At 55.6% G+C, this 27,933-nt stretch overlaps 2 protein-coding genes and 1 pseudogene across 10 annotated transcripts in view; 2 read left to right on the forward strand and 1 right to left on the reverse strand.

Moving 5' to 3' along the window:
• TMEM184B (transmembrane protein 184B) overlaps positions 1–7,213 on the forward strand; it is a 53,351-nt gene extending 46,138 nt beyond the window's left edge. For 3 of the 8 annotated variants that reach the window (XM_074390997.1, XM_074390998.1, XM_074391003.1), the window contains exons 6-11: positions 339–452; positions 1,989–2,080; positions 2,851–3,020; positions 3,469–3,663; positions 5,776–5,796; positions 6,708–7,213. In XM_074390997.1, coding sequence (XP_074247098.1) covers positions 339–452; positions 1,989–2,080; positions 2,851–3,020; positions 3,469–3,663; positions 5,776–5,796; positions 6,708–6,985 — 870 coding nt within the window. In that variant the 3' untranslated portion in view covers positions 6,986–7,213. The remainder of the gene's footprint in view (positions 1–338; positions 453–1,988; positions 2,081–2,850; positions 3,021–3,468; positions 3,664–5,775; positions 5,797–6,707) is intronic. The other 5 variants (XM_074390999.1, XM_074391000.1, XM_074391001.1 and 2 more) reach the window with 5 other exon arrangements.
• LOC141582567 (uncharacterized) lies at positions 7,137–9,092 on the forward strand (annotated as a pseudogene).
• On the reverse strand, positions 8,865–27,912 carry MAFF (MAF bZIP transcription factor F). 2 transcript variants are annotated; one of them, XM_039463024.2, is made up of 3 exons: positions 27,637–27,912; positions 14,611–14,677; positions 8,865–14,079 (listed from the first exon to the last, which is right to left on the reverse strand). In XM_039463024.2, the coding sequence occupies exons 2-3, from the start codon at positions 14,644–14,646 to the stop codon at positions 13,621–13,623; spliced, it is 495 nt and encodes a 164-aa protein (XP_039318958.1). In that variant the 5' UTR covers positions 14,647–14,677; positions 27,637–27,912; the 3' UTR covers positions 8,865–13,620. The 2 variants fall into 2 exon arrangements, with proteins under 2 accessions (XP_039318958.1, XP_010341780.2); XM_010343478.3 differs by lacking the exon at positions 27,637–27,912 and having other exon boundaries at positions 14,611–21,203.
• Between the last annotated feature and the right edge of the window lie 21 nt (positions 27,913–27,933).

The raw sequence follows: 27,933 nt of genomic DNA on the forward strand, positions 1-27,933 counted from the left end.
TCCGGCCAGCTGTGACTCACTGCCTTGTTTGAGGATTGTATTGTCTACAAAGTTTTGCTTTCATGATTGCTAGCTAGTGTGGCCTTGTTAGAAATGATTCCCCAGCCCTGTGGGCTCAGATGTTCTGCTATTGTTCCTGGAGATGGCAGGGAGAGGTAGAAGAAAGAGAACAAAAGAGGCCTCTTTCTTTATACCAGGCCGAGAGAACACACCCCACAGCTTTGTCCTGGGGGCGCAGAGACAAGCCTCCGACTCCTCAGGGCCAGCACTGAATATCCAGATCTGGAGAGATTCCTACTTTAAGTAGAGATTCCCAGATCAACTATCCCCTACCCCAGCCCACAGAAGGTCTGGAATGGAGCCCTGGAACGTGGCACGTGTCTACAGCTCCCCTGGTGGTTCTGATGTCCAGCCCAGCCTGGAAACTGCTGACTGGTCCAGGGTGTGGTCAGGTGATGATTCTGGGGCCTACTGGCCTGGGCTCTGCTTCTGCTTTTCTGTGCCTCAGTTTCTTCATCTGCATCCTAGGGATAATGATAGCACCCATGTCAAGGGGCTGTCGTGAGTACCAGGTGAGCTGACCCAGGGAAGCACCAGCCTGTTGCCAGGCTCATAACAAACTGCCGCACTTCCCAGAGTGTGCCAGCCCCACTTCCTCTGGGCGGGATGACAGGGCCGGGGACGCTCTGTGGGGCTTTCTGAGAGTGGGACTACATGTCTGCCTCATCACACATGCCTCTCCGTGTGACAGCTCCATGTGTGGGCTGTCTGGGGCTCCCGTTCAAGCTCCGCTCAGATCCCTGGTTGGGGCAGAAGCTGCAGGTTCCACAGGCCGCAGTTTCTGCTCCAGGCTCCCTGTCCTCTTTGCAGCTACACCAGCTGAGCCTCGGACTGGATTTAACCACCCCCCTAGCTCCTCAGAAGGGGGCCTTAGGGCTTAGATTTATTTGCTTTCAAGGTAATGGTGATACTAGTGACGTTGTGGGAACTATGGGTACCCCCTGAGTTTATTGGGGACTCTGTAGAGAATCGGGAAAAGCTGGCTAAGGATTTCTTTCGTTAGCTCAGCCTGCTAGTAGGTGGCGTTAATGCCTGCACAGAGGTGGGAGACTCCCAAGAAGACTGTGCTTTCTGGCTCTGCCATCCCTGAAGCAGTGGCCCTGTGGTGTGGGGAGTGACTATGTCCTTTTCAGCAGGAAGTCTGTGCTCGAAGGCCAAGTGACTGCCCAAACTGTCCCTGGAATTCAAACTCAGATTTCTAGGCTCTGGAGTCCACATGCACTGGGCTCCTGTAGGTTGCTCTGCTCACCATAAACCATGGACCCAGGCCCAGAGAGTGGGGCCAGGAACCAGACAGGGTGGGCATGGAGGACGGGAGGAGGCCCTCACCCATGCCTGTTGCCTGGTGGCTGGTTCCTTGAACAGGGTCCCGGCCTTGCCCTGGGCACCAGGGTCTCTAGGACTTGGCGCTGCCCATCTCCTCGGCCCCCTGTCTAGTGCGCAGCCCCTTGCCCTTGTCCACCCTCTGCCTTGGGGCCTTTATGGGAGCTGCTCCCTCTGCCTGTTGAGCCTCTCATCTCCAGCACCCTTCTGATGGTCCTGGCTGGAGAAGCGTCCTTGTGTGCGCCTTCTGTCCCCTACCTCCATCATGCCCTGCTGCACCGTTCCTTCCTTCCTCCACGCGCTCATCTTCTCAGACACGGCATTGTGCTGCGGGCATCTCCTGTATGTTCTGCCCCCGCCCCGCGCAGACAGCAGTCCCCTGGGAGCAGGACATGGAGCCATCCTGTCTGTCCCCTCCATCTCTATCCTTCCATCCCCTCCGTCCCTCCGTCCTCTCCGTCCGGTTTGTCCCCTGTCCCTCCATCCCTCTAGTCCCTCGGTCCCCTCTGTCCCTGCATCCAGCACAGTTCTGGCTGCCAGAGGCAGGGCTTTCTTCTTGTCTTCTGCACTCCTCCTCCACACTGAACCTCCTTTTGCCCTGACAGGCCACCCTGCAGTTCTGTGTGGTGAAGCCACTCATGGCGGTCAGCACAGTGGTCCTCCAGGCCTTCGGCAAGTACCGGGATGGGGACTTTGAGTAAGCAGCGGGTGCTCCCCGGGGTGTGTGGGAGGGGAGTTGGCACAGGCGAGTGTCTTGGCTCAGGGAACGGGGTGGTCAGAGTAGCTGCACAGCCGTGACCTGCCTGGGTGCTTGGTGCTCATGCCCCCTGCACTCCGAGCCTGGCAGTGGACACCCTTGCACTTGGGCCCATGGCTGGCCCAGGAGTAAGCCACTGGCAGTATTCAGATTCATGTCCAGGCTGCAGAGTGGTGCCACAAAGGGATGGGCCACAAAGGGACAGTGACCACTGCTGAGGCAGGGAGCAAGAGGGTCAGAGCCCCAGAGGGCGACTCAAGTCCACAGGCACAAAGCCCCTGCTGTGTAAATCGTCCACATGCATTTCATCCTGGGCTTAGTGTAAGTGACCATGTGGCAGTGAAAAGGCAGCAGAGCTGAGCAGTGTCACCTACTTTGACACCTGTTATATCTGTATGACTGTCAGACTGTGGCCTCCTGCCCGGCCCTGGCTTCCACACTGGTGTCTGGCATTAGGAGTGTGGGCACTAGGGCTTAGACAAGTCCATGGGCCACACAGAGGCAGCAGAGCTGGCCTGGCCTATGGGCACGTCCTGTACACCCCCACCCTGCCTGTCGCTTTGATCACCCCCTCCGACCCCTGCAGTGACTCCGTGAGCTCTGCTGGAGGTATGGAACTTAGTACCGTGGGGATGGTGCGCGGTGCAGTCGAGGAGAGCCCCTTCCCTCCAAGGGTCTGTCCCAGCCAGAAAATGCTCCCCGTCCCACAGCGTCACCAGTGGCTACCTCTACGTGACCATCATCTACAACATCTCCGTCAGCCTGGCCCTCTACGCCCTCTTCCTCTTCTACTTCGCCACCCGGGAGCTGCTCAGCCCCTACAGCCCTGTCCTCAAGTTCTTCATGGTCAAGTCCGTCATCTTTCTCTCCTTCTGGCAAGGTGAGCCTCCCAGTGTCTCAAGGCTGCCTGTGCCGCCCTGTCCTCCGTGCTTCCTGCTGCCCCTTCTCCTCATGGTCCCTGGTGCCCGTGGGGCCTTTTCAGAGGGGTCTCAGCCCACTGGGCACTTGCTGGGGGTGAAATCTGAGCCCTCGAGGGCCTTTCCCAGGGCTAGGGGGAGCTTTGGTGCCCTGGGAGCTTCGGCGGGACCACTACATGGATGGGAGGACCCGGGGGACCCTGTGTAATCGCTGACATCTCAGTTTTGGTGGCCGGCAAAGTGCCGGGAGAGTGGGGTTTCTGGAGACTGTGGCCTTGTGTCGCCACCTCTGCGCTACAGGAGCAGCTGTGGCCCTGCGCCCATCCTCATTGGGGTGTGTGGGCAGCTGGGTGGGGCACTGTGGAAGAAAGGGGCCAGTCTGGGTCCAGACACCCATGCTTCCCCATCTAGGCATGCTCCTGGCCATCCTGGAGAAGTGTGGGGCCATCCCCAAAATCCACTCGGCCCGTGTGTCGGTGGGCGAGGGCACCGTGGCTGCTGGCTACCAAGACTTCATCATCTGTGTGGAGATGTTCTTTGCGGCCCTGGCCCTGCGGCATGCCTTCACCTACAAGGTCTATGCTGACAAGAGGCTGGACGCACAAGGTACGAGCCAGGGTCTTGGGAGACCCCCACGGGGAGGAGCGGGGAGCCTCAAAGAGTCCCAGGGTTCTCCCGCCTCCAAGCATCCTGCAGGTGTGGCTGCGTCAGGACAGGGGATCCCCACTCCATAGACAGGAATGAGGCCATAGAGGTCAGGGAGGAGCAGGTGCCACCAGCACTACCAATTCGATCCTGGATGCTCAGGCCACCTGCCTCCTCTAGCAGGTCCAAGTGTGGAGACTGAGGGATGATACAGAGACGGTAATGAATAGACAGATTCCTCTGGCTTCTGATAACCAGCACTGTGGGTGCTTACCATTTTGTCCTGTTAATTCCCTCATCTCTGAATACTTTAAAAAAAAAAAAAAGATTACTTCTAAGAAACAGAGTCAGTTGGTAGTAGGTTTTTGTTTTTTTTGTTTTGTTTGAGACAGAGTTTCGCTCTCATTACCCAGGCTGGAGTGCAATGGCGTGATCTCAGCTCACTGCAACCTCCGCCTCCTGGGCTCAGGCAATTCTCCTGCCTCAGTCTCCTGAGTAGCTGGGATTACAGGCACGTGCCACCACGCCCAGCTAGTTTTTTGTATTTTTAGTAGAGACGGGGTTTCACCATGTTGACCAGGATGGTCTCGATCTCTCGACCTCGTGATCCACCCGCCTCGGCCTCCCAAAGTGCTGGGATTACAGGCTTGAGCCACCGCGCCTGGCCTGGTAGTAGGTTTTAACAGCTCTCTTTTACACCTGCGAGTCTCCCTCCTTGCTAGAACAGTGATAAGTAGCCCCAGTTGTGCTGGGAAATGCCCTGGAGAGCTTTTGAAAGGGCTGATACCCAGCCCCACCCTGGGAGAGTCTGCTGTAATGGGTCTGGGCTGGCAGGCTGGGTGTGCTGTGAGAGCTCTGTGCTTTAAGCGCTCCCAGGATGATGAGAATGCGCTGCTGCCAGGATGCAGTGGGCCAGAAGAGCTGCCTGTGGCTGCCAGGCAGAGGGACTTATCCTTGGAGGATGAGGAGGAGGCTGGGAATGCCTAAGACTGACCGAGCCAGCGAGGGGGCCAGAGGGACTGGGGAGAGGGGAGCTTCCTTCCCTGACACATCCACCCAGAAGGCTTTCTGCTGCCAGCTGTCTGCCCAAGTGGCTGGAGGCAAGAAACCCACTTCCCCAGGGCCTACCCGCAGGCCCCACACAGGCCCCGTGTGGATGGTGTGGAGGGTACAAATGTCTGCCTGAAGCAGGGCTCCGTGGTCCACTTCTCGCCCTGCTTCCTCTGCCTTCCCTGGTTGGGGAAGACCTACCTTGTGGCCAGAGAGGAGGTACACAAAGGCCGGGGCCTGTCAGCTGATGGCCCAGGTGAAAGGATGTAGCAAACACCCACCAGCATTGAGGGCAATGTACCCTTGGACCTGGTCTGGCATACCCAGTGCCCATGGGACCATCATCCTTGGGCCCGGGGCCACCCCAGGGAGCAAGGGGCCATGGCAGAGAACCATTCCTCCACTGCTGGGGCTCGGCAGAGGGTCTCTGCTGCCCCACCTGAGCTGTCCCTCCACACACTGCCTCCCAGCCACACCCGCACCCTGGCAGGGAAGCTGTTCTCCCTCTCCTGCCTCCCTCCTGCTCCTGGGCCCCCTGCTACCCTCTAACCCGGCCTAGACCCTCAGCCTCAGGATAGGCTTGGGTGCAGAGCTGGCTCAGCTGTGCCGTCAGCACAAGTAACCCTCCCTCCAAGCCTCCATGTCCTGGTCTGGGAAGTGTTGTGAGGTTTGTAAAGTGTGGGGTGTGGATGTGGCCCCAGGCTAGCCTGGGAAGAAGTGGGGATGGGATGTCCTGACCTAGACGTGGAGGCAGCCACCAAGCCACCAAGCGGATGTTTCCTCTTGACGTGAATACCAGGGGAGGAGTCATCCCTGGGTAGATATACCCCCCGCCAGGCCCCGGAGGCACCTGGAGCTTCCTGGGTGTCTTGGGGAGTCTGGGGTTGGGGACAGGGTGTGTGGTGTGTCGTGCTGGTGGGCCTTGGTGGTGGGCACATGTTCACTCAGCTGTCTCTTTGTCTTCTTTGGCTTCTCTCCCTGTCCCCCTTGCCCTGCTTTTGCCCGGGGTTTGGCCATGGGCAGTGCCAACATACGGCCCTTACGGTAGGTCGCGCTCTTGGTCTGCATGTCTGTCCTGCATGTCAGTTCTGGTCACTGTCACTGGCACACCTCTCTCTGTAGCTCTTTCTCTGTGTCCTCCTCTCCACCAGCACCCCTGGGTGGGAGCACCCAGGGCCATCCTCTGTAGAGCTTGCCTGCTTCCATCCTGGTCTCTCTTGCTGGAACATGCCCCGCCCTATTCTGGGGGCACTGTGCTGGTTCACGGGATATAGGGGCATTTCACAATGTTTCCAAGGGCTCACAAGCTGAGTCAGGAATCCTGGGTTCCAGAGTTGGGCTCATCCCTTACATCTAGGTTTTGCGGCCTGGGCCACTTTTCCCATCGGAGCTGGTGGGACAGGGAGGATACATGAGAGAAGATGAGGAGGAAACCCTCTTAGAGGGAGCCAGTGAGTCACATCTGCTCCCCTGGGGGTGCAGGCCAGCCTGGTCCTGATGGGGCCAGCCCCTGACCCACTCCCCAGAGTGGAAGGAGCACAGCACTGCCCAGGTGGAGGGGGACTCACCTGGCACCTGTGGAACTGGGTACCCCTGGCTTCCAGGCCCTAGGCCCTCTGGCCCCACACGCCTTGACTTGTTGGTGCTGAGCCTGCCCTGGCCTCTCTGGGGCATTCCAGGCTCACTGCCCACAGCTTGCCAGTCTCCTGCCCGGGTCCCTGCTCCTAGCCTAGCCGGCCCAGCTCCCAGTGGGGGTTTATGTCTGCTCCTCTTCATACCTGAGCTCCCCTGGGGGCTCCCCAGCCAAAGGAGTCTATTTTTTCCCTGCCCCTTCTCATATCGTGGACCCCATTCTCCATCCCAGAAGGGGTGTTTGAAGGCCGCAGCTTTGGGTTAGGGGGTTCTATCCCAGGATCCCCGGCAGGGGCTGAGCCACCTCCCTCTCACCGCCCCAGCCTCCTCACCCGCCCCTCCCGCCTCCTGCCCGGCAGGCCGCTGCGCCCCCATGAAGAGCATCTCCAGCAGCCTCAAGGAGACCATGAACCCGCACGACATTGTGCAGGACGCCATCCACAACTTCTCCCCTGCCTACCAGCAGTACACGCAGCAGTCCACCCTGGAGCCCGGGCCCACCTGGCGTGGTGGTGCCCATGGCCTCTCCCGATCTCACAGCCTCAGTGGTGCCCGAGACAACGAGAAGACTCTGCTGCTCAGCTCTGACGATGAGTTCTAGGTGCAGGCTGCGGTGGCGGAAGTGCCGGGCCGTAGCCACGGTCAGGCTGTGCCCCCCTCCAGCCTCACCACCAGGCCAGAAGTCAGTTGGCACAGCGCTCATGCCGCCCTTTATTTATTGGACCAGAAACACACACGTCGCTTCCAGAGGAATGGGGGACAGCCAGGCTCATCCACGGGCCTTCAGGAATATTTATACCTGGCCCACCCTGCACTGCCCGGGCGAGGGCAGAGGACACTGGGAGCAAGGCTCAGGTCCCTGCTGCTCATTCTGTGCTGGGGGCACCGCAGGACCAGCCACACCCAGGCCCCATTGCTTGTGTGTGGACCAGCAGCTGCAGCCTTCTAGCCCCTCCTCCCCGTAAGAGTCTCAGGCTGAGGTCGGCAAACCTTGGTTCCCCCACACCGTGCAATACTCTGTCTGCCCTGGGCTCTTCCCGCCTGCTTCCCTTCCCATCCACCTTTGTCCAGTGCTAGAGTCACTTCATCCCGGGCGGGAGCGGGGATGTGGCCGTTCTATGGTCCTCCCCTCCTGACCCAGGCCTCCCTGGCATGCTGCAAGGATCCGAGCCAGACACCAGGAGAAACAGGCCTCACCCAGGAAGGGCATTCAGGGGCTTCTGGGCACCGCTTCTGTTGAAGCAGAGGCCCCTGGGTGTCCCCACTCGTCGTGGCCACACCTCTGTCTGCCTCAGGTTCCTTCCCCCTGGCCTACCAAGGACAGCCCACAGTGAGCACCACTGGCTCACTTGGGTCCTTGAGAGTTTTGGGCAGAGCCCTTGTTTCCTGGCTGCTCCAGAGGTCAGGGGCTCCCAGCCCTCCTTCCCAGGCTGATGCTGGGTTCTGGTCTCTCCCTGGGGCTTCTCCCTCTTGTTTCAGGGGAAAGATCTGAGTCTCCTCGTTTCAGACCAGCTTCCGGAGGAAGGTAGTGCGGCAGAGAGGCCGGAAGGGGTGGCTGCACGGTGGGGAACTGGGAGGTGGGGGGAGTGACCCCAGACTTCCCTCCGGGGCCCCCATCCACACAGGGCCTGGTGTTCTGCCCCATCCGGCCCCTGGCCCATCTCTTCTGTGCCTTAGTCACATATGAAAGCGCCCTTCCCTGGCTCCCTGTCTGTCCCACACGCTCCCTGGGGCTCCTAGTTCAGCTGTTAGCGCTCACCGGGTCCTGCAGTGCTGGGCAGAACCCTCGGACAGGCCTCAAGAGTGGTCAGGACCACCAAGCTCCTCTCCCCTCCACACCTCTAGACCTGGGGCCTCCGGAGCCGGAGCCCCCAGCAAGCTGGGCTTATACCAGCTCCTGACTTGGGAAGAGCCTCCTGTCCTGGCATTTAAAACCCAGATTATCCCTGGGTTTTGGCCACAGTCGCCTCGAGAGGCCAGTAGGGTGAGGGAGAAGGACCCTGCCCGTGTTCACTGGGGATTCTTCTGGTCCTTCCGGGAATGAACAGGCTCCCTTCCTGCCATCTGTGAGGAGAGTCAGGGCCCGGCCGTCTTCCTGGCCTCCTTCCTTCCTTCGTGGCAGAGGTTTGCATGTGGATGCTGGCCGCCAACTCTCCCCCTCCATCTGGGGGGCCCTGACCAGTTGGCCCCAAGCTGCCCGGGAGGGTGGGTGCAGACACAGGCTGAGGGACAGCCCCGGCCCTGCCCCACCGTCCGCTCTCACCGAGCTGTCTCTCCAAGGCGGCTTCCCTTCTCCCTCCAGGCCAAAGTGCTGCTGACTCTCACTCCCTTGGTCTTCGTCTGCCCCAGTGTTGCTGTCCTCATGGAGGGTAGGGATGAGGAGAGCTCGGTGGCAGGGGATCAGCGGTCCCTGGGGACATGGGGATGGGAACATGTGCCCGACCGCTCCATTCCCTCCTTCCTAGGATGCATAACCTACCTTGTCTTTTTTTTTTTTTTTTAAAATTTTCTTTCCAGATAGAGTAGCTCTTTGTACATAAAAAATACTTGAAAAATTAATTGTATGATGTATGAGAAGACAGAGTCCCCTAGTTTTGTATCTCGTTGTATGACTGCCATGAGATCCACCAGAAAGCCACTCTATTTTGGTCTCTGTGACATTTTAAATGCGTGACAGAAGTGAGCAAATAAAGTGAGGAAGAAATATATATATGAGATAATATATATTGTATTGAAATCTCTGCCTGTGGGTGAGGTTTTTCCTTCCTCTACCCTGCCCCCTGTCTAGGGTTTGGGGTGGGTGGAGTGGCTTTGGGCAGGGGTGGCTTAGGAAACCCTCTCCTTCCTGTGTAACCTCTAAGTGATGGGGATTTGGATTGACAGGGACTGAGGTCAAGGCCCAGGCCCCCCTTGGACAAAGGGTCTCCCCAACCCCTAGCCAGCTGCCACCCCAGGACAGCTTGGCACAGGCGGCTGATGCTCCTTTCCTGTTTGATCAGTCAAGTCGATGGGGCCCACACGCCAGCAGCCCGGCTCCTGCAGGCATCTCCCAGGATTTCCTGGGATTCCCCTTCCAGACGATCTTCCTGCCTCCCTGGGACTGTCCTCTGGCTGGGGAGCCTGGGGCAGGGGGCTGCTGGCCGTGGGCACAGTGCCTGGCCTCTCCGGTACCGCATGCCCTCTCCGGGCCTAGCCTGCTGCTGACGGGAGCACTCAGGAATGCAGTGTGGGTGGGGGAATTCCCGTCAGCCTCCAGAGGGAGGTAAATAGCCTGAGTCCTCCCGCAGCTTCCTGCTGCCCTTCCCGAAGGCCTGAGCTCAGCATTTCAGGGTCACAGGCTTGGCAGGGAAAGCACCAAGCCCCAACCTGAGAAAGGGAGACAGCCCCGTGGATAAGGCTGACACTATGCGATTTGGCCCTTTCCCGGACTCAAATCCTGCACTTTCACCCAACTGGTCCCTGGCCCTGCCGGCCCCATACCCAGCCACACAGTTGGCGTCACCTAGGCCTGTGCCACCGTAAATGTGTGTTCTGAGTGTTAAAACTCACAGCCCCACAGGCCCCCAGGGTTTTTCATGCCTATGCCCCATAGCACCTTCATTTTACAGATGGGTAAACTGAGGCTGTAAGAAACTAAGTACCAAAGATCCCACGGCTAAGTAAAGACATCTAGGCTGGGTGCGGTGGCTCACACTTTCAATCCCAGCACTTTGGGAGGCTGAGGCAGGCAGATCATAAGGTCAGGAGATGGAGACCATCCTGGCCAACATAGTGAAACGCCCTCTCTACTAAAATACAAAAATTTAGCCGGACTTGGTGGCACGAGCCTGTAGTCCCAGCTACTCAGGAGGCAGAGGCAGGGGAATTGCTTGAACCTGGGAGGCGGAAGTTGCAGTGAGCTGAGATTACACCATTGCACTCCAGCCTGGTGACGGAGTAAGAGTCTGTCAGAAAGAAAAAAGAGAGAAAGACAAGACACCTGGATTCAAACCCCAGTTGCCGTGACACACAGACCACGATACACTTCACTCCTCCTTCAGGGTGCCCCAGAAGGGCTGGCAGATTGGGTTCAAATTAGTTAGTTTGAGGGCTAGGACAAGACACACGGTGATGGTTTAGGCCTGCAGATAGGGGCTGGGAAAGCGACTCTCCTTGCCTCCCTGGGTCTTCCAAAACATGGGGAAGGTAGTTTCTACTTGCTGTAGAAAGTCAGACCTCAGTGTGAAAGTGCTGGAAAGATTACTCCGAAATTTTTTTTTTTTTTTTCTTCCTCTCTGGGTGGGACTGTCTGCTCACTAAAGGGATGTCCAGGGAATTTAACCCTAAATTTCTTTCTTTCTTTTTTTTTTGAAGTCTCCCTTTGTCACCCAGGCTGGAGTGCATTGGCGTGATCTCGGCTCACTGCAACCTCCGCCTCCTGGGTTCAAGCGATTCTCCTGCCTCAGCCTCCCAAGTAGCTGGGACTACAGGCACATGCCACCAGACAACGGCTGATTTTTGTATTTTTAATAGAGATGGGGTTTCACCATGTTAGCCAGGCTGGTCTTGAACTCCTGACCTCAGGTGATCCACCCACCTCAGCTTCCCAAAGTGCTGGGATTACAGGTGTGAGCCACTGCGCCCAGCAAACTTCTTTCTTTTGAGACAGGGACTCTGTCAGCTGGCATGCACAGTGGTACAGTCATAGCTCATCGAAGCCTTGGGCTCCTGGGCTCAATTACACCAACATGCCTGGCTAATTGTTTTCTTATTTTGTTTTAGAGATGGAGTCTTGCTCTGTCACCCAGACTGGAGTTCAGTGGCGTGATCTTGGCTTGCTGCCTCCCGAGTAGAGGTTGCTCTGCTTCCCAGGTTCAAGCAATCCTCCTGCCTCAGCCTCCTGAGTAGCTGGGACTACAAACATGTGCCACCATATTCAGCTAATTATTTTTGTATTTTTAATAGAGACAGGGTTTCACCATGTTGATCAGGCTGTTCTCAAACTCCTGACCTCAAATGATCCGCCTGCCTCGGCCTCCCAAAGTGCTAGGATTACAGGTGTGAGCCAGCTCGCCTGGACTGTTTTCTTATTTTTTAATTTTTTGTAGAGATGGGGGTCTTGCTATGTTGCCCAGGCTGGTCTCAGACTCCTGGCCTCAAGTGATCCTCCCATCTCAGCTTCTCCAGTAGCTGGAACAACAGACACGTGTACCACCACACGTGGCTAATTATGTTTTTGGAGAGATGGGGTCTTACTATGTTGCCCAGGTTGGTCCTGGACTCCTGGTCTCAAATGATCCTCTTGCTTCAGTCTCCCAAAGTGCTGGAACTACAGGTTGTGAGCCACCATGCTCAGCCAGAATCTAGCCCTAAATTTCATCATGATCATGGCTTTGTCGTCCCTAGCAGCTCCTGGGCTCTAAGCAACCAAAAAGGAAGCATCGAAGTTTCGGCACCACTGTTCTCTGTTGCCGCCTCCACCCCACCTCATGCCCTGTGCAACAGCTGGAGATGGGCACTGGCCTCCCACCACCAGAGGCCCCAAGGGGTTGAAAGCAGAACTCCATCTTAGACACCCCTCCCAACAAAAAGCCCAGGACACACACTTATTCTCTGTGGAAAAGGAATTAGACTTTATTTAGAAAGTCTACAAAATACAGAAGGCGATAACTCGCTTGCTGTAAGTCGGGAAATAAATAAATTCTAGGAGCCGGGCAATTTTTTTTTTTTAACTTTTTTTTTTTTTTTTTTTTTTTTTTTTTTTTTTTGAGACAGGGTTTTGCTGTGTTGTCCAGGCTGGAGTGCAGTGGTGCGATCTTAGCTCACTACTACCTCTGCCTTCTTAAGCGATCCTCCTGCCTCAGCCTCCCAAGTGGCTGGGACTACAGACGTGAGCTGCCACGCCCAGCTAATTTTTGTATTTTTTGTAGAGGCAGGGTTTCACCATGTTGTCCATGCTGGTCTCAGACTCCTGAACTCAAGCGATCCACCCTCCTTGGCCTCCCAAGGTGCTGGAATTACAGGCATGAGCCACCAAGCCCGGCTTAAACATTTTTTTTTTTTTTTTTTGGCTGCTATCCGGCTTTCCCTAAATATAAGATAAAATGTGATTTATTGCAGATATAAAATATAAAGTCCAGCTCATATGCCACTTTTCCCAGGGAGCAGGAGCTCAGGCTCTGGCTGGGGAGAATAACTTAGATCCGTGCAATAAATAAACAGTGGGGAGGGGCAGTGTGGACAGTATGGGAGGGAGGGAGGGACTAAGGCTGGGGTTCCCAGGAGAGTGACAGTCAAAGGCAGGGGTCAGCCCCTACCCCACAGTGGGCACTGACGGGTCAAGCTGGGACCCTTATTCTAAGGACCCCACTCCAGGCTGTAATCGGACTGCAGGGTCTGTCTTCTTGCCTCCCCACTTGCCACAGCAGTCCATGGCTCCTTTACTCTGTCTGGCCAGCCCCAGGACATCCTGGCTGCAGGGACAGGCTAGGGCTGAGCCAGGCCAGCTCCTTCCCACTCTTCCATCCCTGTCACCTTCTCTCTCCCTCTGCTTCTCTCCCCCTCTCTTGCAGAGAGAGGTCTCCCAGGCCAGGGAGGCCCTCCCATCACCTTTCTGAGCCCCTGTCCTCTGTCCCCCTTAAAACCATGGCTGGAATCTTAGGGCAGCAGTAAGGAAACCCAAGTTTTGGTCCCGGCACAATCGCTAAGTGATACATGACCTCGGGCCATCTGCGAACTGGGTTTCACTAGCCTTCCTACCCACGCTCTTAGTTTTGGAAGGCCAGGCCCAAAGCAGAGGTGGGGGCATCTCTTCGGTGTAATTTCTCACCAGGACGGCCCCACAAGTCACAGACAGCCAAATCTAGCTCGGAATCCTGGGAGGGTTTGGAGGGCATACTGGCACAGCCAGAGCAGTTTCCAAGATACGGGGTGCCCTTTTCTCCCCCAACAGCTGTTCTCTAAGCCGGCTCCGCTCCGTATCCTCTCAATTTAAAAAGGCTAAACTTTCAGCCAAGGGCGATCCCAGATCCCGAGCTCTGCCCCATCCCCAACCTACCGAAGTTCCCCTTCCCAGAGCCATTCGGTCCCAGTTTTGGGGGGCTGCAAGAGGAAGACAGGGCCCAGGGAGGGAATGTGTGTGCCCCAAGGGGCCAGTGCTACAGAGAAATGGGACCTGGGCACAGAGCCGGCGCTCAGGCACTTTGGGGAGGGAGCTGGGGGGGAGGGGCGTGGCTGGGGAGGTGGAGGGGGCAGGCACTAGGAGCAGGAGGCCGGGCCGGGAACGGGGTCCGGACCGGGGGCGGGGCCAGACCCCGATCCCGGGTTGGACTTAACGATAGTGATGACGCTGGCCGGCGCCACGAGCGTGGCGGTCCCCCGGGCGGCGGCCACCGAGCGCGCGAAGCCCTGCAGCGCCTCGCACTTGCCGCGCAACGCGTCGAGCTCCAGGCGCATGGCGGCGTTCTCTCGTGCCAGCTTGTCTACCTCGCGCTCCAGCTCTGACTTCTGCTTCTGCAGCTCCTCCTTCTGGCACACGCGCTTCACGCGGCAGCTGGCGGCATAGCCGCGGTTTTTCAGTGTGCGGCGCCGCTGCTTGAGCCGTGTCACCTCCTCCGCCGAGAGCCCGCGCAGGTGCCGGTTCAGCTCGCGCACCGACAGCCCCATCAGCGCCTCGTCCGACAGGTGCGGCGTGTTCTCGCTCAGCTCGCGCTTGATCTGCAGGTAAAGGGAAACTCAGGCCCAGGGACTGGGGACGGCCCCCCCGCCCCTCCACCCCCAGCGTTCCTCCTTCACCGCCTTAGCCGCCGAGGTGGTGGCTGGACTTGATTCCAAACCCCAAAGGGTAGCAGGAATCAGGAAAGGGAAAACCGGGCCAAACTAGCATAGGAAAACCCAAAAGGAGGCCATCCCGGGGCTCAGCTTGGATTCTAACCTAGCGCCAAGCTCTAGACTCAGCCAGAGAAACCCAGCCCGGAAACCACCTTTGAATGCCCCGGGGGACATTGACAAGATGGAGAGGGAGGCCTGGAGAGGGAAGTGACCTACCCCAGGGACACGCAGCCTGTGACCAGAGCCCAGGCCTCCTCGTCCCAATCTGTGGCTGTGGCCACCCCTTTGGCATCATGAAGGCTTGATGCCTGCTCAGCCACCCAGGGGATTCCAGGAAAGAAGAGGAAGCTGGGATGAGGAGCTCTGCAGAGGCAGGGAGGGAGGGCTTCCCTGGGTTGACAGAGGCTGCCTCCTCACCTTCAGAGCTTTGCTGGATAAGGGATCCACAGACATGTTTGCAGGAGGTGCCCTCCGGGCTGCAGACCTAGAGTAGAAAGGAGGCCAAAGTCACTTTGTTTTGTTTTTGTTTTCTCATTTAGAATAAAATCCAAACTCACTCCGTTGGCATTCAAGGCCCCTGCTCTCTTAGAACTGATTCATACCTACCACCTTCCTCCCTCCACATTGCTGCAGCCACAGTGGCCTCCTAAAGGCTCATTCCAGCCTCCGGACTTGTGCACATGCTGTTCTCTCTACTGTTCTATCTCTCCATAGTGACTCGTCATCATTTAGGCCTTTGGCCAATGTCACCTCCTCCAGAGGTCGTCGTCTTCTTTTTTTTGAGACAGAGTCTCACTCTGTTGCCCAGGCTGGAGCGCAGTGGCTCCATCTCGGCTCACTGTGACCTCCGCCTCCTGGGTTGAAGTGATTCTCCTGCTTCAGCCTCCCGAGTAGCTAGGATTACAGGCTCATGCCACCACACCTGGCTAATTTTTTGTACTTATAGTAGAGATGGGGTTTTGCCATGTTGCCCAGGCTGGTCTCAAACTCCTGACCTCAGGTGATCCATCTGTCTCGGCCTCTCAAAGTGCTGGGATTACAGGTGTGAGCCACTGTGGCTGGCCAATTTTTCAGAACTTTTCTTTTTTTTTCTTTTTTTTTTTTTTAAATGAGGGAAGAGAATAACAAACAAGGAGCCAACCAACATTTCGTTTAAACTTCTAAGTTGATATGATGTGGTACTGATAAGAGTGTATATTTTGTATATTTAAAGTGGAGAGTTCTATAAATGTTAATTACGTTTACTTGTTCCAGATCTGAGTTCAAGTCCTGGATATCGTTGTTAATTTTCTGTCTCATTGATCTGTCTAATATTAATGTTGAAGTCTCCGACTATTATTGTGTGGGAGTCTAAGTCTCTTTATTAGTCTTATATGTCTGGGTATTCCTGTATTGGGGTGCGTACATATTTAGGACCTTTAGCTCTTCTTGTTGTTGCATTGATCCTTTTATCATTATATAATGTCCTTCTTTGCTTCTTTTGATCTTTGTTGCTTTAACAACTATTTTATCAGAGGCAAAAATTGTAACTTCTGCTTTTTATTTATTTATTTTAGCTCTCTGGTTGGTTGGTAAATCTTTCTCCATCCCTTGTTTTGAGTCTTTGTGTATCCTTGAATGTGAGATGGGTCTGGATGCAGCATACTGATGGGTTTTAGTTTTTTATCTAAATTGTCTGTCTGTCTTTGGATTGGGGGATTTAGTCAATTTAAATTTAGAATTAACAATGATATATGTGAGTTTAATACTGCCATTTAATTTTAGCTGGCTATTTTGTCCATTAGTTGATGTAAATTCTTCATTATATTGATGCTCTTTTTGGTATTTTTTAGAAAGGCTGATACTGTTTGTTCCTTTCTATGTGTAGTGGTTCTTTCAGAAGCTCTTGTAAAGCAGGCCTGGTGGTGATGAAATCTCTGAGTGCTTGCTTGTTCACAAAAAACTTTACTTTTCCTTCACTTATGAAGCTTAGCTTGGCTGGATGTGAAATTCTGGGTTGAAAGTTCTTTTCTTTAAGGATGTTGAATATTGGTCCCCACTCTCTTCTGGCTTGTAGGGTTTCTGCTGAGAGATCTGCTGCAAGTCTGATAGGCTTCCCTTTGTGGGTAACCTGACCTTTCTCTTTGGCTGCCCTTAGTATTTTCTCCTTCATTTCAACCCGGGTGAATCTGACGATTATGTGCCTTGGAGTTGCTCTTCTGGAGGAGTATCTTTGTGGTGTTCTCTGTATTACCTGGAGTTGAATATTATCCTGCCTTACTAGGTTGGGAAAATTTTCCTGAATAATGTCCTGAAGCGTATTTTCCAGCTTGGATTCATTCTCTTCCTCACATTCGGGTACACCTATCAAGCGTAGATTAGGTCTTTTCACATAGTCCCATATTTCTTGGAGACTTTGCTCGTTCCTTTTTATCCTTTTTTCTCTAATCTTGTCTTCTTGTTTTATTTCATTGAGTTGGTCTTCGACCTCTGATATCCTTTCTTTTGCTTGATCAATTCGGCTGTTAAAACTTGTGCATACTTCACGTAGTTCTTGTATTGTGTTTTTCAACTCCATCAATTCACTTATATTCCTCTCTAAATTGTGTATTCTTGTTAACGTTTCGTCAAACCTTTTTTCAAAGTTCTTAGTTTCTCTGGATTGTGTTAGAACAAGTTCTTTTAATTCAGAGAAGTTTCTTATTATCCACATTTTGAAGCCTGCTTCTGTAATTGGAACACACTCGTTCTCCATCAAGCCTTGTTTCGTTGCTGATGAGGAACTGTGATCCCCTGCTGAGGGAGAGGCGTTCTGATCTTGGGTATTCTCAGCCTTTTTTGGCTGTTTTCTTCCCTTCGTTGTAGATTTATCCATGTGGTCTTTATAATTACCATCTTTGTAATTGGGTTTCTGAGTGGACGTCCAACTTATTGATTCTCAGCGCCGAAATCTGAGCAACCCACTGTGCCGACTAAATCAGCGGCGTTAAGATTGATGGTGCTTTTCTGACTCTGCACCAAGAACCAACGCTCCGAGGCGCCGGCAAAACCGCCTCGCCAGTCACAAGAGTCGCGCTGGCAACCCGTGGGGCTCCTCCGCTGGGAATCTCCTGGTGCGTACGCAACAAGAATTCATGTGAAGGTGTGGCGTCCTCTCCTTCTTTGCGCTTTCACTGGGAGCTACAATCCCGAGCTGCTAGTGATCAGCCATCTTGGATCTCTCTTTTTTTTTCTTTTTCTTTTGAGACAAAGTCTTGCTCTGTCACCCAGGCTGCAGTGCAGTGGCATGATCTCAGCTCACTGTAATCTCCGCCTCCCAGGTTCAAGCAATTCTTCTGCCTCAGCCTCCTGAGTAGCTGGGACTACAGGTGTGTGCCATCACGTCCAGCTAATTTTTTGCATTTTTAATAGAGACAGGGTTTCACTGTGTAAGCCAGGATGGTCTCGATCTCCTGACCTCATGATCCTCCCGCCTCAGCCTCCCAAAGTGCTGGGACCACAGGCATGAGCCAACACTCCCATCTTAATTTTTCGGAAGTTTTCTTAAAGTATAACCCACATACAGAAAAGTAGACACAGCATATGTGCACCAGTAAATGCCTTTTCACAAAGTCCGTCGGGCACCCCATAAGATTCAATATCAGCCAGTCCCCTCCTCCCCAGGCCTCCTTCATCTAGACCTGTGTTTTGGGAAAGCTTCCCCAACTACCTGGGGGCTGCCCAGCACTAACTCAGTATGCCCCAGGCAGATGGGACAGCCAGCCCCAGACCAGTGAGGCCCTCTCACCTCCTAATCCCTCCTTCTACAAGCCTGACAAGTCACATGCTTCAACAACTATTTATTGAGCAGCTACTCTTTGCCAAACATGTACTTGGCAATGGGGAGACAAAGGTGAATAAAACTCATGGAGGGTACATTCCAGGGGTCAGTGGTCATCGCTCTGGGCTGGAGAAGGGGACCATCTCCCAACGGTCCCTTTACAGCAGCAGTCCTCTCTGTCCCTAGCTGATTGGATCTGCTCCGCCATTCCTTGTGAACCTGAGTTTTCTCCTCTGATAGTCTCCAAGGTGAAGGGGCAGTGATAAGAAGCCAAGGAAATCTAAGGAAGACAGGCCGGGAGTGGTGGCTCACGCCTGTAATTCCAATACTTTGGGAAGCTGAGGCAGGCGGATCACCTGAGGCCAGGAGTTCAAGACCAGCCTGGCCAACATGGCGAAACCCTGTCTCTACCAAAATAGAAAAATTAGCCAGGCATGGTTGTGCACGCCTCTAGTCCCAGCTACTCAAGAGGCTGAGGTAGAACAATTGCTTGAACCCGGGAGGTGGAGGTTGCAGTGAGCCGAGATCGCGCTATTGCACTCCAGCCTGGGAGCCTGGGTGACAGAGGTTGAGACTCCATCTCAAAAAAAAAAAAAAAAAGTAAAAAGAAAACAAAGGAAGATTCGTTTCGACCTGAGCTGTAGCATCCTGTAAACACGTGCCGTATCAGAATGAGTGTTATCCAGTTTGGTGGACAGCAGGGGGCAAAAGCCTGGGTCTAGCTCCTGGTTCCTTGAGCGGTCTGCAGGCTGACCTCACAGGTCAGCTCAGCCCCTGACACATTCTGGCAGCACTGGGGTGTGTCTTGGGGACAATGCGGAGAAATGGAAAGTACAATGACCTCAGTGCCGGAAACACCTGGGGCCTCATGGGGGTGGTCTCACTCACTAGTTGTGGGGTTCTGGTAGGTCAGTGAAGCTTTCTGTGCCTCACTTTCCCCCTGGGTGACACAGGGAAGCTGTGCTAAGTCAGTTCACATCATGGCTCTCTCAGGACCCTCCCACAGCTCATTGGAGTAAAGCCAGAATCGTCACCATGGCCCACAAAGTGCTGCAAAAAGTGCCCCCAGCATCCCCTCTCCGACCTCAGCCCCGCTTGGCTCCCCTGTGCTCCCTCTGCCCCAGCCACACCAACCGTTGCTCAGTGCACAGGATGCACACTTCTCTCCGGGGCCTTTGCACTGGCTGGTCCCTCTGCTGCTTTTTGTTTGTTTCTTTTCTTTTGTTTTGGCGACAGTGTCTCACTCACTCTGTTGCAGGCTGGAGTACAGTGGCATGATCACAGCTCATTGCAGCCTCAACCTCCCAGGCTCAAGTGATCCTCGTACCTCAGCCTCCCTAGTAGCTGGAACTATAGGTGCATGCCACCATGCCTGGCCAATTTTTGTATTTTTTTATACAGACAGAGTTTCATCATGTTGCCCAGGCTGGTCTTGAACTCCTGTGCTCAAACGATCTGCCCACTTTTGCCTCCCAAAGTGTTGGGATTATAGGTGTGAGCCACCCTTCCTGGCCTCTGCTGGGATCTCATGTTCACTCAATTTAGAATTCACAATCTCTCTCTCTCTCTCTCTCTCCCCTGCCCCCCACCATGTCCCTTCCCCACCTCTGGTTTCCCCATGTGTAATTATCATCACTCACATATATGGTGGGTGTCACATATATGGTTCAGTGTCTGTCCCTCCCAGCCTCCTGATTAGAATGCCAACTCCTGGCCAGATGTGGTGGCTCCCGCCTGTAATCCCAACACTTTAAGAGGCCAAGGTGGGTGGATCACGAGCTCAGGAGTTCAAGACCAACCTGGCCAAGATGGTGAAACCCCATCTCTATTAAAAACACAAAACTTAGCCAGGTGTGGTGGTGGGCGCCTGTAATCCCAGCTATTTGGGAGGTGAGGCAGGAAATTGTTTGAACCCAGGAGGAGGCTGCAGTGAGCTGAGATCATGCCACTGCATGCCAGCCTGGGTGACAGCGCAAGACTCTGTCTCAAAAAAAAAAAAAATGCCAGCTCCAGTTCCATGAGGACAGAGCTTGTACCTCATTCACCCACCATGGCTTCCCTGGTGCCTAAAACAGCGCCTGGCACCTCGCAGATGCTCAAGGAATCATTGCTGAGCTCTCAGTGTGACTCAGGCTGAGGTGGGGACAGTCCAGGGCTTCTCAGGAAACTCCCCAGCCCTCCCAGCCCACACAGGGGTCTAGCAGCTCAAAAGGAAGGAAGGAGTGGGACAGGAGGAGGAAGTTAGGGCTTGAAGTGATCCCCGGACAGGAGCAGCCATCATAGCCCTTAAGCAGGGGAGTCTCAGAAGTCACCCAGGCTTCTCTGGGGGTAGCTGAGTGGACCCAGAGTGCCAAGTCAGCACCCAAGCAGTTCTAGACCCCTGTGTGACTCTGTGGTGAAGATGGGGAGACAGCCCACCTCATGGGGTGACCTGTGAGCTGCAACCCCCACTGCTGAACATGCCAGCTTAGCCTGGGCTCTGGCCTCAGTTTCCCTGCCCAGCCCTCCAGATCCTAGGGGGCTCAGGCCCTGGCTGCCCACCTAGCTCTCCTTGGGGGGCCTCTGTGTACTCCCGTCCTACCTGGAAAAGTCCTGAGATCTGCTACCTACCCTGACCTTTCAGATACTACCTGGAGATGTTTATATGCCAGCCTCACTGATCCTGCCCTTCAATGCAGGCTTTTTTTTTTTTTTTTTTTTGAGATGGAGTCTTGCTCTGTCACCCAGGCTGGAGTGCAGTGGCACAATCTTGGCTCACTGCAACCTCTACCTCTGGGGTTCAAGCGATTCTCCTGCCTTAGCCGCCTGAGTAGCTGGGACTACAGGCGCCCGCCACCATGTCCGGCTAATTTTTGTATTTTTACTAGAGACGAGGTTTCACCATATTGGTCAGGCTGATCTCGAACTCCTAATCTCAGGTGACTCACCCACCTCAGCCTCTCAAAGTGCTGGGATTAGGCCGGGCGCGGTGGCTCAAGCCTGTAATCCCAGCACTTTGGGAGGCCGAGGCGGGTGGATCACGAGGTCGAGAGATCGAGACCATCCTGGTCAACAAGGTGAAACCCCGTCTCTACTAAAAATACAAAAAGTTAGCTGGGCATGGTGGTGCATGCCTGTAATCCCAGCTACTCAGGAGGCTGAGGCAGGAGAATTGCCTGAGCCCAGGAGGCGGAGGTTGCGGTGAGCCGAGATCGAGCCATTGCACTCCAGCCTGGGTAACAAGAGCGAAACTCCGTCTCAAAAAAAAAAAAAAAAAAGTGCTGGGATTACAGGTGTGAGCCACTGCGCCTGACCCAATGCAGGCCTCTTAAATGGTCACCCTCACCACCCTACCTACACCTGTGGAGGCCCCAGCAGCCTCCTGCTGCCTCAGCTCATCCCCACACAGCAGCTGGACAAATCTTTGCACGATGTGAATTTGACCATGCCACCAACCAGATGAAAACCTTCCATGGGCCGGGCGCGGTGGCTCAAGCCTGTAATCCCAGCACTTTGGGAGGCCGAGGCGGGTGGATCACAAGGTCGAGAGATCGAGACCAACCTGGTCAACATGGTGAAACCCCGTCTCTACTAAAAATACAAAAAATTAGCTGGGCATGGTGGCGCGTGCCTGTAATCCCAGCTACTCAGGAGGCTGAGGCAGGAGAATTGCCTGAACCCAGGAGGCGGAGGTTGCGGTGAGCCGAGATCGCGCCATTGCACTCCAGCCTGGGTAACAAGAGCGAAACTCCGTCTCAAAAAAAAAAAAAAAAAAAAAAAAGAAAACCTTCCATGGTGGCCAGGCGCAGTGGCTCACACCTGTAATCCCAGCACTTCGGGAGGCCGAAGCAGGCAGATCACAAGATCAGGAGATTGAGACCATCCTGGCTAACATGGTGAAACCCTGTCTCTACTAAAAATACAAAAAAAAAAAAAAAAAAAAAAAATAGCCTGGTGTGGTAGCACACACCTGTAGTCCCAACTACAGGTGCTAGGAGGCTGAGGCAGGAGAATCACTTGAACCCTGGAGGCAGAGGTTGCAGTGAGCCGAGATCCGCGCCACTGCACTGCAGCCTGAGAAACAGAGCGAGACTCTGCCTCAAAAACAAACAAACAAGCAACACTTTCCATGGTTTCCTACTATCCTGAGGTCAGAGTCCAGACCCACCCTCATGGCACTCCAGGCCCTGCTTGTCCAGCCCCAGGCTCACTTCCCACCACCGCCACCTCCCATATGCGCTCCAGCCACGCAGAATTTCTTTCACTTCCTCCCACCCGCGCCTTCTTGCTTCTGAGCCACCTCCCACCCCGTGACATTTCTCTCCCGTCGCTCCCCTCTACTTTGTCTGGCAGACTCCTACTCATCCTTCTGCCCTGGGTGTAGACCTCTCCTCCTCCAGGAAGCTCTCCCTGACCCTACGACCTGTTAGGCACCCCCCCACCCCTGTGTGTAATGGGTTGTATGTCCTTGCTGTCTCTCTGATGCCGTCACCCAGCTTGTCAGTGTTCAAACCAAGTTCCAGGCCGAAGCGTAGTTCAGAGACTCCTGGCCCTGTCTCTAATGTCTCTAATTCTTCCTCCTCTCTAGCTGCTTCCTTGTGCCGGTTGGCAGAGACAGTCCGGATGCTAGGAGAATGGGAAGACAGCAGAGGGAATCCCAGCCACCTGACCCCGCAAAGGCAGGGTTTGGGAAACAGGCGAAGGTGCAGTGGATTGGGAGTCAAGCTTGGGTTTAAGTCTCATCTCTGTTTTCTCAGGCTGTGTGACCCAGGGTGAACCACTCCACCTCTCTGGGTATCCACTTTCCCATCTGTAGGATCAGAACAATACCTGCCTCGCAGGGTTTTGGTGGAATCAAGTGGTATAAACTGCAGAGGTCAGTGAGCACCTGGGAGGTTAGAATTGCTGTCTGTCCAGGAGGGGTCAGGCCTGTAGCCAGCACTGGGGTCTCACTCTGATTCAGCATCTCCCAGCCAGCAGGGCCACCCAGGGAACTGCAGGAAAAGCTCTTAGAGGCCATCAGGTCCTGCCTCCTCACTTTACCCAAGGGGAGGTGGAGACCCAGAGAGGGACATCACTTGCCCGAAGTCACACAACAGGTGTGAATGAAACCTGGTCCCTTCACACCGTTACCTCCCTGGTGGGGCTCACCTATAGTCCCAGCTACTTGGGAAGCTGAGTCAGGAGAATCGCTTAAACCCGGGAGGCGGAGGTTTCAGTGAGCCAAGAACAAGCCACTGCACTCCAGCCTGTAATCCCAGCACTTTGGGAGGCTGAGGCAGTGGATCATGAGGTCAGGAGTTCAAGACCAGCCTGGTCAACATGGTGAAACCCTGTCTCTATTAAAAATACAAAAATTAGTTGGGTGTGGTGGCGGGTGCCTGTAATCCCAGCTACTTGAGAGGCTGAGGCAGAGAATTTCTTGAACCCAGGAGGCATAGGTTGTAGTGAGCTGAGATAGTGCCACTACTCTCCAACCGGGGAGACAAGAGTGAGACTCCATCTCAAAAAAAAAAAAAAATAAGAGGCTTCGGCAAGAAAGATTACCTCATGTCACCATCACGCCACTATCCACAAGCAGCAGACACATCGCTATCCACCAAAGCGCTGGTTCCCAGCGAGGCAGGGCACAGCCCCTGGGTCTTCCTCAGGGCAGCACTGTTCCCTCGTAAACCTGGACACAGCCTCAGAATCCTTCTCAACACTGCCTCCAGAGCAGGCCCAAGAGATGGAACCATCAGCCATTCCCTACTCTTGACAATAGCGGCAGCTGGCTGTGATTCTAAGTACCCTCAGGCGCTAAGGAGGATTTGAACCTGCTCTTCCCCCACTCCTCCACTCTCTCCTGTGCCAGCCTCAGCCCCCTCAACCACATCCTGGATGTCAGCCGAGGCACCCACGTTTGCCCAGGAATGTCCCAGCTCAGCAGAGTCAGGCAATCACAGGGGGAAAGTCACAAGAAGGGAGAACTTTCCAGTAACCTCAGGCTTTCCGCCGCCAACCCCAGGCCAGGGGCTGCCAAGGGGCCTGGGTCCTTTCCCTTTGCCAACCTGGCTGACCTCAGGCCTGAGAAATAGCAGCTGATCAGATCCCCTGTTCTGCAGCTGAGGCAAGGAAGCCGCTGTTTGGTGGCAGCGGTGGACTGGAACCCAGGGGTCCCCTCTCTTCTATGCCGGCCACCACCACCTCTCCCTGGCTTCCTCCCTTCTTCCCTTGGAAGCCAGCAGAGCTGAGCTCCAGGGTCTGCAGGTTCCTGCCGTCTTCTGGAGACATAAGGAGTAAGGTGACTCTTGGGGGACTGACAACTGCCTTGTCCAGTCAGCAGCCACGACCCTGCAACGTCCCCCTCCCTGGCCCCACCAGTCCACTCCAGAGACACCCTGTAGAAGGCCCACCCACTGGCATGGGCTCCTCTCTGGCTGCCGAGCCATTTTGCTTGCTCTGTGAGGACAGAGGGAAAAAATGTGTTTTCCTGGGTCTTGGCAGCCAGCTCTGCTGGAACCTCCTCCCTGCTGGAAGGCAAGCAAGGCTGGGAGAAGCAAGTACTGCAGGGACGAAACGGCCTGGGGTTCCAGCCCCAGTTCTGGCACCCACTCATACTTGCTGTGTGGCTTCAGGTACGGCACTCCCTCTCTCTGGGCCTCAGTTTTCCCTACATGCCAAACCTCCTCCAAGTCTAAGGTACCTTCCAGCAATGACTATCTCCGAGTTTAGAGTTTCAGGTACTGGCCCAGAGTTCCAAGACCACCAGTAGAATGGAGGTAGAGAAAGGAAAGCAGTGAAGGCTTCCTGGAGGCGGAGATATGAGACACAAACTACCAGTCTTTCAGACTAGCCCTCTTCTCCACCTGCGCAGCCACAGACCACTTCCTCTTTCATCTGGACCATGCCCACAGCTGCCTGCTCACCAGCCTCTTGTCTTACCCTCCATCTCCAATCCGTACTATTGATGCTGCCCCAAGAGCTGTCAGAGGAATCAGTACTGACACAAACCCACAAGCCTGCTCAGGCTTGGCCCATTTCCAAGCCCTGCAATGCCAGCCTCCCGCGAGCCCACACAGTAGGGCCCTCAGGCCTCAGCCATGTCCCTGTCCACTCTCTCCCAGGACATGCAAACGAATGAACAGACAGCAAATTCTGCTATCCCTGAATGTTTCCCAAAGGGACAGCTGGGCAGTGCGTGCCTGTGTGCGTGAGGGAGGAAGTCTCCTGAGCCCTGAAGGATCTACTCGCTTTTGGGAGACTGCTTCAAGATTCCTCCAGCCCCACCCCAGCCCCAGCTTCCTGTTTCTCTGGGGTTCCCAGGCCTTTTTCTCCATGTGTTGTGGAGCTCTTCAAGGACAGGGACCCAGGGCTCATTCATTCAATCAGCAGACATCCAAGAAGCACCTACTGTGTTCCAGGCTGGGCCCTGGACACCCTAAAATGAATCACAGTCCTGCCTTCAAGGGCTTCACAGACAACCACCACTCTATCAGACTCAGCTCACTAGTCACCTCCCCAGGGAAGCCTTCCTTGATTGCCCTGGCTAAGTCAGAGCGCTGTTACGCAGTTTCAAACCACAGTCACTTCTCCCTCACATCATCCATCTCAGCTGTGTTTTGCATCTACTTCTGTGGATCTTTTTTCAACTCTATGCCCCCTGCTCAGCTGTACGCTCCCAGAGGGCAGTCTCTGGATCTGGTCTGTTCAAATCATCCCTGGCATCTGGTCCAGGACAGGGCCCAACGGCAATGTAGGGCCCAGGGGTGATTGAATGGGAGGTTAAACCTCTCTGCTAACTTTCCATCTGGGAGTGAGTCAGCCAGCTGCTTCCCCTCATCCCCTGACCCCTGGCCCTACTTTGGAATGTTTCCTGCCCAGCTTTGAGAGTGGGCCTGGCTGGTTCCTATACTCCTGGCCCAACCCCCCTGACTCAAACCCCACCTACTCTTGGGTACCCTCAAGCTGAGGGTCCACTGTCGGCTCTGCTTTCTCTTCCACAGTTCCCCTGGAAAATATGCTGTCTGCAGAGACTTCCAGAGCTTCCCCCTCCTACCCACCATCCTGCCACCCTGGCTGTTACCTAGTTCCAGTGGCAGATGGGGACATTGAAGGTCCTGGTTGCTGTAGCAGAGCTCACCAGGGTTCAAAGATCCTAAGTCAAAAGACCATTGGTTCCTCACCCTGGCAAGCTCGACTGCCTCCCTCCCATGATTCTGTAGACCTGTGGGTGGGTGGAGGGGGAAGGTGAATTAAGACCAAGGAATCTCTACTCCCAGCCCATCCTGCAGGCTGCCACGCTAAACAGGTGCTTTCTGCAGGGTTATTGGGTGAGTGGGTAGGTGGCAGCTAGGTCAGACCCCACCCCTCACTCATTAACCCTTCCTGCAGTCAGAAGCTTGTCCCCACTGCCTGCTGACCCTGCCTGGCCAAGGGTGAGGACTCACCTCTGGTTCAGAGCCTCAGCTAGCTTCCCGTGTCCAGCTGTAGGTCAGTCTAGCCTCACTAGTCCCACTCGTGAACTGAAGCTACCAGGAAGGGGAAACCAGCTCTGCCCCATCCTCCGCGACCTAGTAGGTACAACCTCCAGAACCCGGACTAGCGAGAAAGCCTGGGGTCCTCTCCCTGCCCCGACCTTTGCAGTCGGTTTTCTGGCCCTTCCTGTTCTCATGGGACTGAGGAGATGGGCAACCCTGGGGAGGAACAAGAGCATGTTGGGTCTTCCCTCCCCAAGGAGCCCCAAAATCTGGGGACAAGAACCCGGGCTCCAACTCACTTTGTTACCAGATCCACTAGGGTGCCAAGCAGGGAGTGGCTCACACCCCTCACTTCTAGCTCAGCTGGGTGAGGTCTTTGATATCTTGCCCCACCCTGTGGCTGCAGGCGCCGGCTCTGGGCGGGGACAAACACTGGGGTCACGTGGTGGAGGCCCTGGGAAACTCCGAGGAGCGCGGGGGGCCGGACAGCCCTGGGTAGTAGGACTCGGGCGGCCGGGGCCAGAATTCCCACACCCGGCGTGAAGAAGCAGGGGTCCGTTTCCTTCGCTCGGGTCCTGGTTCCGCGTTTACCACTGTGGACAGCCCAGGGCACGCCCTCTCCGAGGTACACACTGCTGGTGTACAGGCCCCAGGGAGCGCGCGCGCGGACACGCATACACAGGCACACACGCGCAACACAGCACAACACACGCACACACGCCCCCCGAGGTACACCGCGCACGCACGCTCGGGGCAGGACACCCAGGCCGCCCGCCAGGGAACACACGCCCGCCCGCCCGCCTGCCCTCGGACGTAAACAAACCGCGCACGCACCGCCCGCGGGCGCCGGGCCAGGGCCTGTTCCCACCGAGTCACGTAGGAGCACAGCGCCCCCGCCCCCGCCGGGCGGACGCGGAGATCGCCAGCCTGCGCTGCCCCTTCCTCCCCGGCGCCGCCGCCTCCACGCCCGCTCCCCGGGAAGGGGCCCCGTCTCCACCCCCACTCCGCCGAGCTGGCCTCGGCCCCGTCTCGGCGTCCCCGGGACGGCCGCTTCCCTCTCCCCGCCCCTGGCCGTCCGATGGGTGACGGAGCCCCTGGAGCCCCGACGGATCGGGCCCGGGCGCCCACCTCAGGCGCGTCCCGGGGCGCGGAAACCCTGCCGCTTCGGGTTCCCGCGCACCGTCCTCCTGGCCCCGCGTTCCTCACCCGCCTCTGGGCCCGCCTGGCCCGGCGCGCTCGCACGCGCGCGTCTCTCCGCTGTCCCGGCCGCTGTCCCGGCCGCTGTCCCGGCCCGCGCTCTGGCCCGTCTCCCCTCCGCTCTGAGCCGCCGGTCGCTCTGAACCGGGCGCCCGGGAGCGCCGCGCAGAGTTTTGTTGTGGGGCGGGCGGCGCAGGGGGCCGAGGCCGCGCGGAGTTGTAAGGCGAGCTTCCCGGAATTACTCACTCACAGGATTCCTTTCATTCATAAAAACCCAGTCATGCGGTGACGTCACCGCCCCGGCCG

Source organism: Saimiri boliviensis, chromosome 21, assembly GCF_048565385.1.
Source record: "Saimiri boliviensis isolate mSaiBol1 chromosome 21, mSaiBol1.pri, whole genome shotgun sequence".
NCBI lineage: Eukaryota > Metazoa > Chordata > Mammalia > Primates > Cebidae > Saimiri > Saimiri boliviensis.

What these genes read in the sequence shown, in the direction of transcription:
- MAFF (XM_039463024.2), bottom strand. Translation starts at nt 14,646, where the DNA reads ATGTCTGTGGATCCCTTATCCAGCAAAGCTCTGAAG. An exon ending in TATCCAGCAAAGCTCTGAAG is followed by an intron (nt 14,080 to 14,610) that starts GTGAGGAGGCAG and finishes CTTTACCTGCAG; the next exon opens with ATCAAGCGCGAGCTGAGCGA.